Source organism: Poecilia formosa, unplaced genomic scaffold (assembly GCF_000485575.1).
Source record: "Poecilia formosa unplaced genomic scaffold, Poecilia_formosa-5.1.2 Scaffold86, whole genome shotgun sequence".
Lineage (NCBI taxonomy): Eukaryota > Metazoa > Chordata > Actinopteri > Cyprinodontiformes > Poeciliidae > Poecilia > Poecilia formosa.
Window position 1 is genome coordinate 1,388,329 of NW_006800025.1, and position 17,924 is coordinate 1,406,252.

Below are 17,924 nucleotides of genomic sequence, written 5' to 3' on the forward strand. Positions count from 1 at the left end.
GCGTGTGTGTGTGCGTGTGTGTGTGCGTGTGTGTGTGTGTGTTTTGAAATGCTCTATAAAACTGGAGTGTTGCATAAGCTATACATCTCTGTCAGTGCAAATAATCCACCATGGATGATTTAATAAGGTGTTAGAGAAATGCCTCTGGGAATTAAATGAAGCTCATCAGTCAATATGGAAAATAAATATCGTTCTGTGCTGTAAAATATGTTTAAGATGATTCATAACTCCAGCACCTACCCAGAGTGTGCTCTCTTTTTTTCACCTTCAACACCCACGTTGTTAGATTCATGCTTTTTTAATTATTATTATTTCTTTTAAATTGTGAGTATCACTCTTTTTGGTCAAAATAATCCCTTATTCTTAATCACTGTTGTGTCAGAAAAAAAGATCAAGCTTTTTATGTTGATTTTTTTTTTTGTTTCAGTCTTTCTTCTACAACCGTTCTCTCTCTTCTGTCTGCTTCACTGCACACACTCAAGCTCTCCATATGTTTTTCCTCAATATCTAGCCGCCTTTATGCTCTACTCACTGTTCTCACCTCTTTTGCACCTCCTGTTCAACCTCCTCCTTCTCTCCTCACTTCTCCAACACCACCACTGTTTCTCACCTTGCCACCCATTTGCCCCCTATTATAGGTCCATCTGCACTTCAGTTTCTTTATGCGGGAGGGTGAAGCATAAGCGTTGAGGTGTGAGGAGTTGGGAAAGAGCGGGTGATGGGAATAGTGAGCGAGGCACAAAGTGATGGAGAGAGCGAAGAAAAGAGTGAAAGTTATAGAGGAAGGACGATGGAGGTCGAAGGCGGGTTAGAATTCAGTACCTCGGCTTGTCAGATAAACTAAATGTCAGTTCGCTTGGCTCCCGGTCTTCCCAGAGGGAATCCCACAGTGCACTGGGGAAGGAGGTGAAAGCAAAGAGGGAGCGCTGGAAGATATGAAATGAGTCAGCGGAAAATAAAGAGTTTTATTGCAGGTTCAAAATAAAAAAAAATTAGCTCACGTAGAGAGTTATTTTCCACCAAAAGCTCAGGTAAAAGTCAGTTGATGCAGGTGTGTTGGTCTCTTTATGAAGGGAGACCAACTTGATGCTCGTGAAGGTAGAAATTCTCCTGGGGAAATTTTTTTAGCATTTTTCTTTTGTTGGTTGTTTCATTCCTTTGCCGCCATTGTGAAGTGATAAACAGAATTTTTCAAGTGAATATGTTGCCTTCCAATAGTATTCACACCTGTTATGTATTATATTTGGATCGATTTGTAATATATGAGCAGAAAGTAGGGAATAGGAATGAAGTGAAAGGGATATTATTAAGAAAGTGCCATATCACCACCTTCCTAAAATAAAGGCCCAAGTCATTTTTATGCCAAAAATTATTTTGGAAAATAATAAAAACACCATCTCTTTTTTGTCAAAAGATGATTCAGGCAAAAAAATAAAATAATTTTTGGCCAAAAATGACTTAGACCATTATTTCAGGAAGATGATGATGTGTGGTTGCATTGAGCTGATGTGTGAATCCTCACAGAACATATGCAGCATCCCCTCACTCAGGCTCAGTTTGATTACCTGGAGAGCATCTGTGAATTTTAATTTCTTAGTTGGATATCAATCTGGACTTTGACTAAGTCATGTTAGCACATGAATATGCTTTGATTTAAACCGTTTCAGCTCTGGCTGTATGTATACTGGCCTTACCTTTGCTCCGATTTCAAGTGTTTTCCAGCCTTTATTCGCTCCATCCCATTTTCCCTGTCCCTGCTGATGAAAAGCGTCCCCACAGCACGATGCTGCCCCTTGGAGGAGGTGTGTTTACGGTGTTGGTATTTCTCTCAGGAGGGGATTTGCACAATAGGCCAAAAACTCGTTGTTTTTTTCCTTGCACATGTTGTTCTGTCCCCTACTTTGCTTGTGCCAAACTGACAACAGGTTCTTCCATCTGAGCTGTGCACCCTGGCCGGCGTTATCTTGGCTGCTTCTTTGATTAATCTTCTCCTAGTCTGGCCTGTCAGCGTACAGTCTTGTCCTGGTACCTTTGCAGCTGTTGCCAAACTTGTTTACATTATCAGAATATGAACGGTTCTTGGTGAGATGCCCAAATCTTTGGATTTTGTTATTTTACCCTGTTTGAAAATGCTCCACATCTTTAGTCCTGGCATGTCTCGTTTGTTCACTGGTGTTCTCAAAAAGTTTAGAGATCATCTGGTTAGGCTGAATTTTATTCAGGGGAATAAGAAGAAATTGGACTGAATTCAAACATACTGCAAGTTTTTCAGATTTTTACTCGTAAGCACATTTCAATTTTCTTCCACTTTATGTATTACTTTGTGTTGGTCTAGCCCATGAAGTCCCGATAAAATATATTGAAGTTTGTGGTTGTAATATGACATAAGGTGAAAAAAGTCCAAGATGTATTACTTTTTTGCAGAACGCTGTAGATAAAAGTCCACAATCCTGCTAAGGTCCACTGGGCCGCCTTACGTAATTTAACTGAGCTGCAGCCCTGAGATGAATTGCCAAGCCAGTAAAACCAATTAGGATTGAATTGCAGACCAATGGAGAAATGCAAGAAGACAGACTGAGAGAGAACGATAGGAATCTTTTACATAAAAAGTACGCTTACATACATGGATAGACATCTGAAAACCAGCGGGGAGACGGGAACGGAGAGAACTGGAGGACTAATAATTTTCTTCTAAGATTCTTTGAAAACAGAATGGGATGACAGGAAGATGAAAAGGACAGGTAGCGTTGATAGAGAGGTGAACAGGGATTAGTCGGTGTCTTCTTGACAGTTGTAATGAGCTGTCAAGATGGTCGGAATAAAAAAAAAAAACACAGACCTACATTTAATGAAGCGAGACTTTTAAAAGTGCACAGAATGAGAGGAGAGACCAAAAAGGTTGGAGGCTAGTGACAGACGGAGCCAGACTCCGAGATAACTCAGAGACGGGTTTGTCTCCAGCTCTGCCTCCTTCCACACTATGACTATGCACCTGACGGCACAGTAAATTTTGAATGAGCCTTCAGTTGAACAGCGTTGGCCTCCTTGCCCTCAGCCATGGACCTTCCACCAATATCTAACACTCAGCTCACTCATAGACAACTGGATAGACATAAACCGCTCCGGGCAAGGCCCTTATAATCATGAAAGCTGAACATGAAAGAATCCATGCTGGTGATGCAGTCTCCTCAGGCGCACCACTGCAAGAATGAGATACAAGCAGCAACGTCATTATCGCAAGTGCTGCCTCACCCATCCCTGGAAATAACGTGGGCTGTGTGTCTGATTGGCAGGCGTATAGTGTTAATGAATAACAATATGATGTGGAGGGGGGAAAAAAAGGGATGCTATCGGCCAAGAGAACGACAGCTGTACGGCATTCTCCTTAATTAAGCTGAAGAGCGGCGGCGAGGGAATGTAGCCACGGAGGAAAGAAACTAGAGAAGCCAGCTGAGGCGGCCAAATGAAGTCTAGCGAAAGCATGGGGTGCAAATGAGGGGCTAGGTTACGGCTGATTGGAAAGAACAAAGAGGAAGTATTAGATTCTAGAAACATAAGAAAAAGTTAAACAAAGTGAGTAAATTAAGGTAAGACATTAATCATTTCGCAGTTAATTAGAGCAGCGATCCCAGCTATTATAATATTCATCCCAAAGGCTCAAGGCACACAGAAACATGGAGCACTTTGGCTCCACATTGAGGCTTACGGTGCCATAAAAAGCTTTGGCTTCTTCAGAGATTTCCTCTGTTTTTGCTTTTTTTTTTTTCTTTTTTTTTTTTGTAAACATTTTAAATTATCAAACAAATGTTAATACCAGACAAATGTTACTTAAATTTAAAAAGGGAGCTTGAATTATACTTTATGAAGGTAAAAAAAAGGTATTCAAGCAAACATGAGCCTATGGGAAAAAGTAAAGACACCCACACATGATAATTACTTGTTCCTCCCTTTGCAACATCAAGAATTTTAATTAGCCATAAGTTTTGTTTTAATTCAGCCAGATTGGAGGATGTTCAACCATAAACATTGTGTTTAAGCTCATGCTGCTGTTTCATTCGGATTTAAGTAAACATCTACTAGATCACTCCAAAACCTTAATTGCATATATTTTCTTTCTTTTGGAGCCACTCAAAGATGAACTTCCCGGTTTGCCTTTCATTATTTTACTGCTGAATTGAGTGTTTTTGCTCAATTCATTCATTTAAAAACTGCTTTCTGTGTTTACTCGGGTTATGCTATTTTGTTAATACGTTTTGGTAATACAAAACATAATGTAGTTTGACAAAAAAAAGGGAAAAAAGCCAGACTTTTCCACAGCTCTGTGGATGGAGTTTGGTAATTTCTCTTTAAATAGATGTTTTTTTCCTACGCCCTTTTGCTTCGTCTTTTTATAGAATGCATCACACACTTATTTCAAAGGGAGAAAGACACAGGCTAGCCTTGAAGTAAGGAGAAAAAACAAAGCAGGAGGCAGGGAAGTATAGTGCTGACATAAGAAGAGTGCAAAAAGAGATTGATGATCTCAGGGCCAGTGGGAGAAATAGGGAGAAGAGACAGAGGAATACTTACCAATAAATTACTTCTGAGGAGAAAGGGCAGCATCTCTGTGTGTGTATGTTGGGGGAGGAGGGGGGAGCAACGACGCATTGTTGTGTGAGCATATGTGCTCACCTAGCATGAATGACCGTGCATGTGTGAGAGCCAAAACCTTTGAAAACAAGCTCTGCTTCGCACGTTGCAGTTAGTTTTCAAGTTACTTTGATGAAGACAGATTTTTCTGACTTCAAAAGTGCCGAGGACGGTGCACTCAAACACGAACACACACACACACGCACACACTCACCTACCTATTCATTTCCCTCGTACTTCTTGTCAGCCATTATTTTCCGTTTAACAGCAATATGAACTTGTCTCTTTCTACCTCTCCATTTGCCATTGTGTTTTTGCCATTGATTTGGAGGATGGTGTCAGGATCCAAGCTATTGTTCAGCATCAAATGAGACAGTTCCCCCGCATGGCGCTGCTCCAACGAGTGTGCATCTGTCAGACTTTCACTGCTTCCACCAAAGCTTGGGAAATGTGTCATTGGTCACAAATTAATTCCTGATTTATTCCAATGGACTTGAAGATGAATCCCAGTCTGCCAGGTAGACTTTGATCAACCTTTTAAAGCGTGTCTTTTCTATTGTAAACTTCTGCTTTAAACCTATTCAGATAGTTGAAGGGATTAATCACATTTAAGAATATTACTGTTTTGCATCACTTTGTAAATTCACGTGATTGCATCTCATTAATTGGAGGAAGTGGGATAACGGTGGCTTTACAAGAACTGGATAAGGCCCTGATTTGACAAAAGGGCATGGAAAATACTCAGAGAGAGTAAAGGCTGACAGGAATCGATCTGGTGTATTCCCCATATATCTGCTGGATGGTGTGAAGTAACAAAGCTTGTTGTTTTGGACCAAAACTCTCTTTGTTTGACACAACATGGCACATCATCAAAAGAACATGCATACATTGAAACATGGTAATAGCGCCATCGTACTTACTGAGGTTAGATCTCTGTAGCTGTGATTTATTTCAAAGTGAATGAAAATTCTGAAATATTTAAAACACCTCTCTTTTATGACCCAAAACGTTGAAAAGGCAGAGCCGACACATTTTCAAAGGGGGGTTCCACTTGACTGCCCTGTAAAGCTGTAAAAAGATTATTTCTTCCCTGAAATACAGCAAACTTTGTTTTGTTGCAGCTTGGGAAACGAAGAAGAAAACTTCTTTGCAATTCATAATCTTATTTTAGAGTGACTTTATTAGTTATAGAGTGAAAGTCAAAGGTGTACATGCCCCTGGTAAATCACCAAGTTCTTGTGGTGCAAGAAGAAAAAACAAGACCCTTATAAATCATTCCAAAACTTTTATTCAGTCCTCCTGAGATCAGACCTGCGATCAATTACAGTAAATCTAATTATCCTGAAGTAATGTTTTGCTGCCCCATGAGGACTTTCCTGACAATTACTCATTTGCATCATTTAACAAAGCTTTTCAGAGAGGTCAAAAAGGTTAAGGATGAAAATGAGCTAACTGTACACAGCTACCAGTCAAGAGAAGGGCACAAAAATGCCCAGAATTATTTATTTATCATGGTACAGCGAAGCCAGTCATAAATAATTGGAGATAATATGAGACAGCAGCCGCATTACAAAAACTGGATGTTTTTTTTTTTCCAAATTGATGAGACAGGAGAGGAGCTGGTCCAAGAGGCTGTCCTCACAGTTTGATTGATTTTTACACATTTTTTCAAAGCAGAGTGGGCAAATATGCCCGGACAATATTTGGCATGTTAATAAGATTCATACGAAAGCTGAATACTGAAATCGATCACAAGGTTTATCAACAAGGTTTTTAAGGTTTTGACCACTTATCGCAACGGTTTCATTTGGGTTTTACTGGGGGGGGAAAAAAAAAAAACATTGCATAAAAGATGTTCAGGTTTTGGGAATCTGCTTTATATTCTGCACATGTCTCTGATGTTGCTTGTTCATCTGTAATTTTGTCTGTCTCCCAAAACTGACAGAATATCACCCATTAACTAAATTAATATTTACATTCAGCAAATCGCCTGCCATGTATTATGTGCTGTGCAAATGTAGAACCTATGTCTGTGTTTTGTAGTTTCCCTGCATGCCGTAGATAATAGTGTTTGTGTGTGTCTGTGCCATTCCATTCCCTGTCTGTCTGTAGAAAATGTGTCAGTCACTACCATGGCCCCTACCACTTCACCCATCCAACCTACTAGCACCCCTACTAGCCACTTTCTGGACCCAAAAGGTAAAACTTGCACACACACTTTCTCCTCCCACCTCTGTTGCCCTCAAAGCAAGACTGCAAAGAGAATGCTGTAACCTGCAAGAAGATCAAATTCATTTATTAATGTGATGTTTTTTTGTTTTTTTTAATCAACATAAACTTAATAATGATGCAAAGCTTAAATAGCATATATATATATTGCAATGTAATATGTAAAGCCATGGTTTAGCTCCTTAATTAATGAAAGATTGTGACGAATCAAATTGATTTATCGAACTTATAATTCCTTTGAAAAGTAGTCATACCTTAGTTCCAAAAAAGCGTAAGCATTTTAGTGGAATTTTATATGATAGACAAACAGGAAGTACTGCGTAATTGTCAAGTGCAAGGAAAATTATTATTATTTTTTTTTGTTTACATAAAATATGTAAATTATATCAGGCATTTATGTTAAGCTCCTTTTTCTCTGACAACCCTAAATAATTTATTTGCTGTGTTTCATTTAATTACAATATGGATACGACTGTCCTGTAAAGATGTTTGTTCAAATGATCTCCAATGAGCATTTGAAATGGCCGTCCATTAATCGGACAGAGCTTGAGTTATTAAGAAAAGAATACATCAATTGTGGAAACCTGGTAAACATTCCAAAAGTCTTGTTTCTGTTACTGCAAAGGGTATTGGCTGAAAACAAATGCATGACACAACTTATAGAATTGTACCCATAAAAATATTGAAAGGCATTTATCATTTTTCCCTACACTTCCAAATTATGCACGACTTTGTGTTGGAATAGTGAAAAAGTTAAAGCGGCTTGAAACTTTTGGCTAGGCACTGCAAAGTTTTTCAGTAAAAAGGCTAAGATGTTTAGGGATTTAACATCACCAACAGAAAATCAATGTTTGAAAACACATATGATTCAAAAACGTTGCCTTCTTCTATGTTGAAATATCCATTCAGTAGTCCAGTTTATACTTCAAGAATTTGCAGTTCTTCAATTCTTGTGTTTTCAAGAGCAAACTGTTTCATTTTAAAAATCTGGTTGTGGCTACTTAGCTAAAATTACTTCCTCCAATTCATCGCTCACATAATTCTGTTAGCTGTGACCATCTTGGCACTGTGCTTTTAATTTTGAAATTCGCTCACTCGAAGTCTAATTAACTGAATTCATGGTGTAATTTGTTTGCTGGCACATTTAACACTCCATGTGTGAGCGCGTATATTGTTGCCATTACTGCTCCGTGGTGGGGAGAATGAAAGTATAAATCAATTTTACCAAACAGACTCCTTGAAAGTCCAAAGTCATTTCTTATTAACAAAGTATTTTCAGTGATAATGGAGACATGCGTAACACTGCTCTCTGCATGCAGATTAAAATGGCAAAAAAATAAAGAAGTAGGGATAAAACTGCTGTGGCTCCAGCCTCCTCCATTATTCTCGTGACCCGTCTCTTGCAGGTTACAGCTTCTCTTGCCCTCCGTCTCTCTCTTTGTCGTCTCCTGCTCAGCTTCTGGTGCCGCCCTCCTCGCCACCAATTCCGCCGCTCTCCGGTGGCCTCTTCCCACACTTGCATCTGCCTCCACACACGCACACATTCTTTTCTTTATGCCTCGTCCTTCCTCGACCCTCTATTTGCATTAGTATATGTGCCTCTGTAAGCTCAGATATGCGCCACGCGGAGCGATCACCTTCTCTGGTTCCTTATCGCCGGCTGTTTGATGCCTCCCTGCTAACAAACACATCGCCCAGTCAGCGTTTGTGTTTGCGAGTCTGTGATGTTCGGCTGGTTTTTCTGCCGCTTGGTGGGTACTGTTAATGAATCTGCGTGAAGAGCTTAGAGACTGACATAGGCCTCCAGAGGACTAGAGCAATATATTTATCTGCACACATGCACATACACGCATAAACACACACAAACGTGTGGAGTGCAAAGCAGGGGTGTGAAAGTGGGGATCCAGGTGGTGTTTTTGATCACATTTTGCTAGAAAAGTGCAACACAGCAGGTCTAAGAAACCCACCCCGCCATTACTTTGGTATCCTGAATGCGTAACTTAAAAATCTCCACCGGTTTTCAATTCTTTCCATCTAAAAGAATCTACTTATCTCATAAATGCTCTTCCACAAAGACATGCTCACTGTAATCTCTTCTTTCTTTTTTTTTTTTTCCACATCTTCAGCTTATCTGTCTGCTCTGTTGCTTAAAAGGAGAGACGAGGCACAGGGAGCAGGAGCAACCCTCTTGTTCTCTCTTTTTGCCTCTGCCATCTTCTGTGGCAGGTGGAGGATGTTCACCTGCGGCATGCGAGGAGATGCAGTAAAAAAAAAAAAAAAAAACGTCTTAAGAAAAGCTGTAAAGAAAGAACACTTTGGCGGATGTTTAGTCAACGTTGGTGCATCTTCCATGGGGCTCCTCGGAGAAACAGCACAATTTTAAATAACGTCAGTCATTTCCTGTGGAGCTCTGGGCTGCAGCAGATTAAGAACAGGATGGCATGGGGGGAATGAGGTGCACTTTAGTGCTTGGTTCTTTCTGCTCCTGTGAAATATTGCTTTGGCCAACTGCTCTGTCTTAATGCATTTGAATCCCATGCGTCATGTTGCTGCAGATGCATTCATTTTGATAATACACGCATCTGTCAATACGTGATCATGCACTTAATCAGTTTATTAAAGCGCCTTGGGAGAGCCCAAGGAATACATATACAAGAATGAGCTTTCTTTTCTTCATTTTTTTCTCCTGCTTCTCCTCCATCAATCTCTCCTTCTCCTTTTGATCTGCGTGTTAGCACTTTATTAATGATTCATGTTTTAATTCTGTCCAATGGAAGTCTAAGGATCCTGAATCAATAACTGCCTTGCCTTCTGTTGGGCTCCCCACCAACACATCAAAAGGTTTTTGTTATTGTCAGCGCCTCAGCTGTCCGGACTCCACGGACATGTATATTTCATCTCTTAAGCTTCTTTTTTTTTTTTCTTTATCAATGCTGCTTTTGTTGTTGCCACACAGTCATTGTTGTTGAAGCTGTGCAGTCCACACAAGTATATTAAGCGAAACTAACAATTTAGTTGCAGGTTCCTTATTTAGCTAACGAGTCCTGATCATCCCAATATCTCAGGGCTCGACTTTCCTTCAGAGGACTAATTGAATGTTACAGCCCATTAACTGCAAGTTCTTACCTGTTATCCTTTCCATAGAGATGAGTGAAAAGCCTCTTCCCAGTCTATAAGGTTAACTCTGGTGTCCTGATTGATTTTAACCCATCAAAAATGGAGCTTATTGCAAATAATGCAGGGAACCTACAGGAAGTGAAAGAACATATGCAAGATTTTGCTTATTCTCTTTTGTGTCTGAATCCAGCTGGTTTGCTTCTGGCTGAAGACAAAATGTGTGATTTGAACATAATATGAATTCAAAATGAATGTTCAAAATCAAGAGACAGTTACAGAAAACATCCAAACCAACCTGTGTGTGAGTATGTTTACCTAAATTGCTATGTTGTGATTAATCAACCACATTATTTTGCTTAGTTTCCCCAACCAGGCCAGATAACTGCCTGATCTGCACAATAAAGAAATCACATAAATCATACACTGATGTAATGATGAGACGAAAAATAAACTGACTGATGTCGATCAGTCTGGAGTTAGAGTTCTTTCCCGAGGCTTCGGTAAATCCTAGTCAAACCTGTTATAGAACAGTTTGTTACAGAAACGTTTAAGTGTGACAATAAAAAACCAAAAAAAAACAGTAAAAGCAGATTAAATCGGACAGGGGAGAAAATATTTCTTCACATCACAAATGGGCTAATTTAGAAATTAAAGGTAATTATTTTACTCTTTTATCTGAGATAACCAGTAATCCCACCCATTAACTGCACTGCGTTCTTCTGATATCACTGAGTGATAAAGACTGCAACACACCGACGGTGTTCAAACTTTCTTCTCTTTTTCTTTATTGAACTGTGTTTTACTTTGAAGCAGTTTCTTATTATTATAAGTTATTATAAGGTGTTTTTAGGCTTACAGTATTACATGCTTGTGTTTTCATTTTTATCTAAAAATGGTCGCGGGTTTTTCAAGCCTTTTATCTCCTCTAGTTCATTCTGGGTTGAGGTTTTTTTTTTTTTTTTTTTTTTTGACGGTTGCACTACACGGATTCTAAACACACTTAAAGTTTCCATCACTCAAACTGCATTGTTCTCCTGACAGGTGCTTGGAAGAAGTGGTCTTTGTAGAGGCTGACTACCTTATTTCTTTATTCACTCTTCTCATTTTTCCTTTTTCTCACTCATTCAGATTGTCTGGCATTCTGTGCGGTGGGGGGTGATGAAGGGTGATAATGCAAGTTGGGTGGGAGATATCGAATTTTCTTTTCTCACGTCTTGCTCCTGGTACCCCCTCCCATGCTAACGTTTTAACGGGCTTTCTTTGTCCTCCCCTTTATGTCCTGCTTTCATTTTGATCCATCTATTTCTTTGTCTCAGTTTCTTTGCCTGGAGTCCTCTGTCTCTTCCATTTATCTGCATACGTCCCTATTAAATTACCCAACGCTGAACTGATGCACAGTTTTTCTCTCTTTTTTTTCCCCTTTTGCTCTGTTCTTTTTCAGACCCTAGCGCAGTGGTTGAGACTCACAGCGCAGTACCGTATGCAGTGATAGGTGGCGTTCTGGCCCTTCTGGTTTTCACCGTCATCTGTGTCCTCATTGTCACCATCTGGTGCTCTGTCCGGCAGAAAGGTAGAGCATATTCTCGAATGCACAACACTAATATAACATGGTATTCTTTTACTACTGGCAAGGTTCCCTACAGCTGTAGCTTCTGGTAAACTTCCTATTAAAAGTTTATTAATAGTTGGGTACATCTAGATTCTGTGTGAACAATCACTTAAACTAACGTGTTAAAATTGTCAACAGAAACCAGGATGGATTGGATGCTCCTCTCTGGCAAAGCGCTGTCCATAATAAATGATCTTGACCCGAGAAGCCAAAGAGAAAGAGTGGGACAGGAAAGACAGGCGTTTCGTAGATGTTTTATGACTGTATGTTAGTGCATCAAGTCTCAGAGGAAGCCTCCCACTGTTTCCTATCTTTATAAGTGCCCCCATTATTGGAAGTGTTACACTATGTTCAGCAGCTGCCAATAAATAATGTAGGAATAGTGCAGCTAGCTGCAAACAGGATAACTCCCCCAATGGCCAGACAAGCTGTCTGTCAACATCCACCATGACTTGACCGCCAATCAGCAGAGAGACAGCACTGTTACGACCAATCAGTGTTGAGACAGAGGCCATTAGAGCTTTGTCTTTGGTCCATTGTAACTGTCAACGTGTCAGTCAACCTCTATGGTGAGGAGAAATAGAGTGCCACTCACTTTGTGACTGAAAGGACTCTTCAGCTGTGAGATAACTTCTGCTGGTGTTGCTTCTGTATTACACCAGCCTTTCTCCCACAACAGTTCCTCATCAACTTGCAAAGACAAGCCCCTCTCTGAGTTACATGTAGCTGCTTATTCAGTTGAAACCAGGTAGCGGAGTACAGCGTTGTTGGAGAAGATGCAGTGAAAGGTCCGTTCCAACCTCAGTCACTGTCTAGGAATTTCCTTGTAGCAGATACTCAGTTGAGACCTGATGTTAGAAAACATGCAGCTTACTTTTCTGTTTGCTGAATGCCAGAATAATAATTTTCTTTTTTGGATTCTGAAAACCTTTCTCGTTCTCAGAAGAATATAAAGAAAGTACATACAGTACTTGTCCTTAGTATTTGCTGGAATTGCCTTTTAAACTGTGCAGCTTGTGTGAAATGTTCTGTATGTCCTTCCACCATGGATCCACAGTAGCTTTCTGGAACATTTGGCTCATTCCTCCTGACTGAATTGACGTAACAGAGGCAGATTTGTAGGCTACTCTGCAACACATTTTCCATGGAGCTGAAATCAGGCTTTATGATTGCGCTCCAAAACATTTAATTTGTCATCCTTAAGCAGTTTGTAATTAATTTGTCTGCATGCTTGTGGCCATGATCCATGTAGAAGACCCATTTGCACTCATTCTTTAGCATTCTTCCTCATAGTGTTCTCTGTTACCGGGGGCATTTCCAAACTGCAGTCTGGATTTTTATGTTGCTTTTGGATTATGATTTCTTCCGCTCTAAGTAGCTTTCCAGTGCCTGTCCATCCAGGACTTACGTCATTGTCGATAACCCTCTGAACGCTCTCTTCAGACAGCATCTTCATGCAGTCTTCTGCTTTTGTTCTAGATTTGATGTGCACACATTTCACCAGACCCCATCTCTGTCCTCAGTGGGATGATGAGTGGATTTTCCCGTGGGGTTTGTCCTCTGGGTATACATGTTTGAATAGACAAATGTCACCATGTGTCATCATCTGAGCCTTTCTAATTTGTTTATATAGTGATCTGAGTGAAGTTGAACTGGCTACTTTAAATAACTCCATTAAAAAGGTCTCTCTCATTATTCTGGCATTTAGCAAGTAGAAATAGTATTTGTAATTCTTGCTCACCAAAAACAGAAAAAGTTGAGTATTTATTTGAACAGTAACTTTTTAAAAACAGAAAAAGTGAAGTATTTATTTGAACAGTAATTCGGCATTGCGGAACAAAAGAAGGCCTGAATCAAAACAAATCAAATCAAGAGTTGGGCATCTTTTATTCTTAAAAGTTAAACACATGAGAGACGCTTCATGGGTTTTGTTCTCTTTTCTAGCATAGCCACTACTGCAGAAACATCCCTTGGCTGAAGTCCAGTGAAAAGGTTTTGTATATGCAGAAAAAAAAAAACTATAACTTCTATAAGAACCAATAATATTAACTCTTGGATTAAATTGAATGATTATTGGAGCTTTTTCACTAATATAATTTGGAGTTAACTTATTAGTAATCACACTAATCTGTAATGATTAGTCAACAGAGAAATAAAACATCAAACATATCATTTAACCCTAAAAGAGACACATCTCTGGGTGTGAAAGTTTTTAAAGTTGAACAGGTCAAAGTTCCTCCTCCCTCTCTAGAGATTAAAGAACGGGTTTAACCTGATTTTGAGAACTACTCAACAGTATTTCTTTTAAGTAAAAAGAAGAAACGGGGACACTGATTCTCTGAGCCCTTTAAACACATCAGATTCTTCTTTTAAAAATCTTCTTTACCAGAATATCCAGTTCCTTTCTCCAGTCTGGATGTGGCTGTTTCCTTTCACTGGATCTGACTTTTGGTTCTCACCATCCCATCTCTCAGCTCTGATTACATGGAGCGACATCTTAGCGCAGTTGATGTTTGGACCTTATGCTACAAAATCAGGCTCATTTTGACTTTGATTGGCATGAGCCCACTTTACATTAGACAAATAATAAAAATACTTTCTTTTCCTATTACTTGCTTGAGCTTGAACCTATATCTTGATGGAAAGAGCTTCCTGTCCTATCCATTTTCATAGATGGAACTCTATTTAATTTATTATATAATTTATTTATATAATTTGTTAATTATGGATAGTTGTAAAAGCTTTCTAAAACTGTTTTTTTTTTTTGTTAATAAGGTGATGTACTGATGTCTGCATGGTCATATTCAACTTAAAGCCTTGGACAAATAAGCCTAACTTTCCTAAACAGACTTAAATTGTCTTCAGCTATATCTTAAATTTAATTCATGTCATCTTTTATTTTTGGCGTTTATATCACTTCATGTGCTGCAGTTCTGGCCATTATTACATTTTGACCAAATCAGAAAGCCCTTGATGTAACCCTGAATTTAAAGCAGGTTATTCGGCCTTCTCGTAAACCCTTGAAAACAGTTTTTTTTTTTTTTTTTTCCCAGGGAGATGAAATCAAATTGTTCTTGTTAGTCATTTTTAACCGGTTGCTTTGCCAAGAAATAAATACTCTGTTTTGAAAAGCTTTGACTTTAAATCAGAACTTGTTGACTTACAATCGTGAACAGGTGTTATGACCCTTACTGTGTTTGAAGGTGTTGAGTCTAAAGGTGTGCTCGCAGTGGAGCACGCCGGAACTGAACAACATAAGTCAGAGGAGAACAGCTGTTATTATGTAGTTATTTTATTAATATTATGCATGTAGACAGGAGGTGCAACCGCAGCAGAATCATATCCATCTTCATATGTCCTGCAACCAGATTAAAACGTGTTTTGTGAAAAACGGCGCCCCAAACAAACCCCCCGGGTTATGGTTTTTAAAATAAGTTGGAATAGTTTTGTGGCTGATGCAAGCAAAAATTTTGTTCTCCTGCACTTAACATTACCTCCATCCTTTTCTACCAATTTTTTTCTTCTCTCCCTCTCCTTCTTTTACTCTGTCTATAATTCTCTTTTTTTCTATTACCTCCTTCTCCTCTGACTCCATGCGTCCATCCGCCACCTCTAATTTTCTGCCCCGTAAGGCTCATACCGTACACGAGAGCCTATCCTTGCCTGGTATTGACCTAACAATCAGTAAACTAATGGATTAATCAGTTGTAGGTATGGAGCACGGTAATATGAGCGCTGATTGGTGTGAAAACGCTGCATGGCGCTGCAACGATCATGACGCTTTGCCACCTAACCACCCCCCTACAATCTCCCTCTTCTCTCTTTCTCTCTCCCTCTGTTCTCTCGCTCTTCCCATCCAGGCTCCTATCTCACCCATGAGGCCAGCGGCTTGGACGAACACGGCGAGGTGCAGGAGGCCTTTCTCAACGGGAACGACGCCAGCCAGGGCAAGAAGGAGTACCTACTGTAGCCCTTCGTTTTGTTAATCCCTTCTCTTCTGACCTCATACCCCTACCCCTCCCTCTCCCTGCCTCCAACCTTATATACAGTATATATATATATATATATAAATACACACACACACGCACACACGCAAACACTCTGACACAATTCGCCATAACAGGCAGCCTTCTGAAAGCGACTGTACTGCACATAGCCAATCCATCACACTCCATTCCACTCCATCTCCTCCATATACACTCGCGTAACCCAAGAGACAGACCGAGAGACGGAGAGCCTCTTGGCCCCACCAGACATCAACGACTGTGCCATATGCAGTACTGTAAGTCCCGGACTGCTGGAGAGAGCGAAGGAGCGGCGACAGAGTGAAGTGAATGTAGGCAAAAGCGAAATGATCCCATAATTATTTAGATCAAGAAGGAAGAGGGCCACACAATGAAAAGTGGCCCCTCTCTGCCTCGCCTGTGCAGCCGCCAAAGTGGAAGGGGAATTAGAGGCAGATGACTGCTGTAATTCACCGCCTGGAGAATAGAAGAATCTATTTCACAAAGCCCAATCTCTAACCGAAGGGGACAGCAGGAGAGCTGCGCAGAGAGGAGGTGGTGGAGGGGAAACTTGAGCAGAAGCTACTTTGTGCTCGATGGTAAATTACAGAGATTTTTCATATTACGGTCGTGTCTCATCGACGGAGCACAGCTTGTCCATAATTCCCTACCAAAGCTGCGAGAAGTATCTGGACTGTGGCAATAAGCTGAATGTCTTGTTGTTTCGCTAGTTTTTAAAAGAAAACTTAAAGTGGTCCCCCCTCCTTTCAGTTCAAGAGTGAAATAAAAAGGTGACTCTCAACATCCTCTCCGTACACCTGTTACCATGCTCTCCTCTCTCTCTTTCAGTCCCTCTTCTTCTCAGTGTTTCCCCCCCTCCTCTAGCGTTCCCCTGTTGTTGGCCCCGTAATAATGAAAGGATTAGCGTCGGGCTGCGTTCCCAAGGAGGAAGAAAGGAATATGACTTGCAGAGGCATTAAAGAGAAGCTTAATTATTTTAGAATGTCATTAAGCGGATAAAAAGGTTTAAAAAGTTCCAATAAAAAGACGAGGGGAGCTGTCAAAAAGGAGCGAAGAAGAGAACAACACGGGCGTATGCAGCTACATGCACACATCCATACATACACGTCCACAGAACAAGTATACATATCTCTGAATTCTTTGTTTGTATAAAAAAGAACAGTGACATGAGTTAAATTAAACTTTTAAGAATTAAGAAAACTGTTTACTATTGAAACGCATTATAAAGCAACTATACTAACACAGAATATTAGCCTTTAGAGGTGCAACACCGAACAAACTACTGTCCAGTGATCTTTAAAGAAAATATAAAAATGAAAAAAAAAAATTGTCTTTATGAAAAAACACAGGTCTTATTGATTTTTTTTTAAAAATAATTATTGCTATTATTTGAACAATTCTGATTGTTGTTACTGTTATTATTATTGCCGTTGTTATTATTATAATTGTAAATGTTAAAGAAATGTACACTTCCCATGGTTTGTTTTTGGGTTTACTGTAGAAAAAATAAACTTGCTGTCATTTTTCACTCTTTTTCCTCTTTACCTTTCCTCTCTTTCCCAGTATTTCTCTCTCTTTGTCTCCTGTGCCTAGTTGTCTCTTCTCCTGTCTTTCACACCTGTTTATTTTAGAGTCCATGTGCCACTGTTGATATATATAGCTAACTATTTCTTTATAGGGGAAAGAAACAAAGCACGACAAAATAAAAAAAAAAGAACACAAAAATAACCTCATCAGACTGATTCTTGTGTCCGTGTGATCAGCCGGTGCTGTTTGTCATTTAGAGAAACGGGGAAAGAAATGAATCATTCGGTTTTCGTACCGCGGGAATTAATTTACTGTTTTTTGTCACATCACAACCACAAAATACAATGTGGTTTGATTTGATTTTGCTTGACAGATCAACACAAAGTACTGCTAATTATATATGGTTTTAAAAAAAATGGTGTATTTATGTTCTGCCAGTTTTGGGTTCAGCAATGTTTGCTCTGATACCTCAAATAAACTTCAGTGCAGCCAGTTGTCTTCAGACGTCTCGCATTAAGAGAGTCCACTTGAATGTAATTTAATGTTGGAGCCATCTGTATTGTGAGTGGTGCAGAGATTTGATTAGTAGAACATTAAAGAACAAATAGAATCACAAACACTAAGAAACCCATAAAATTGGTTAAGAAGTGAGTTATGAACAAGTTTAAAACAAATCCCAAACTTTAAGCATTCTACAAAAAAACTATTAAATATATCCCCTAAAACTGAAATAGTTTGGTTTAAGTGCAAATATACGTCAACATGACCATAAATCTAAATCGACATTG

General features: G+C 39.6%; 1 protein-coding gene across 5 annotated transcripts in view; it reads left to right on the forward strand.

Moving 5' to 3' along the window:
• cadm4 (cell adhesion molecule 4) overlaps positions 1–17,337 on the forward strand; it is a 223,653-nt gene extending 206,316 nt beyond the window's left edge. For 2 of the 5 annotated variants that reach the window (XM_007557277.2, XM_007557278.2), the window contains exons 7-9: positions 6,742–6,828; positions 11,417–11,545; positions 15,445–17,337. In XM_007557277.2, coding sequence (XP_007557339.1) covers positions 6,742–6,828; positions 11,417–11,545; positions 15,445–15,554 — 326 coding nt within the window. In that variant the 3' untranslated portion in view covers positions 15,555–17,337. Of the gene's footprint in view, positions 1–6,741; positions 6,829–11,416; positions 11,546–15,216; positions 15,296–15,444 lie in introns of all 5 variants that reach the window. The other 3 variants (XM_007557280.2, XM_007557281.2, XM_007557279.2) reach the window with 2 other exon arrangements.
• Positions 17,338–17,924: the final 587 nt, after the last annotated feature.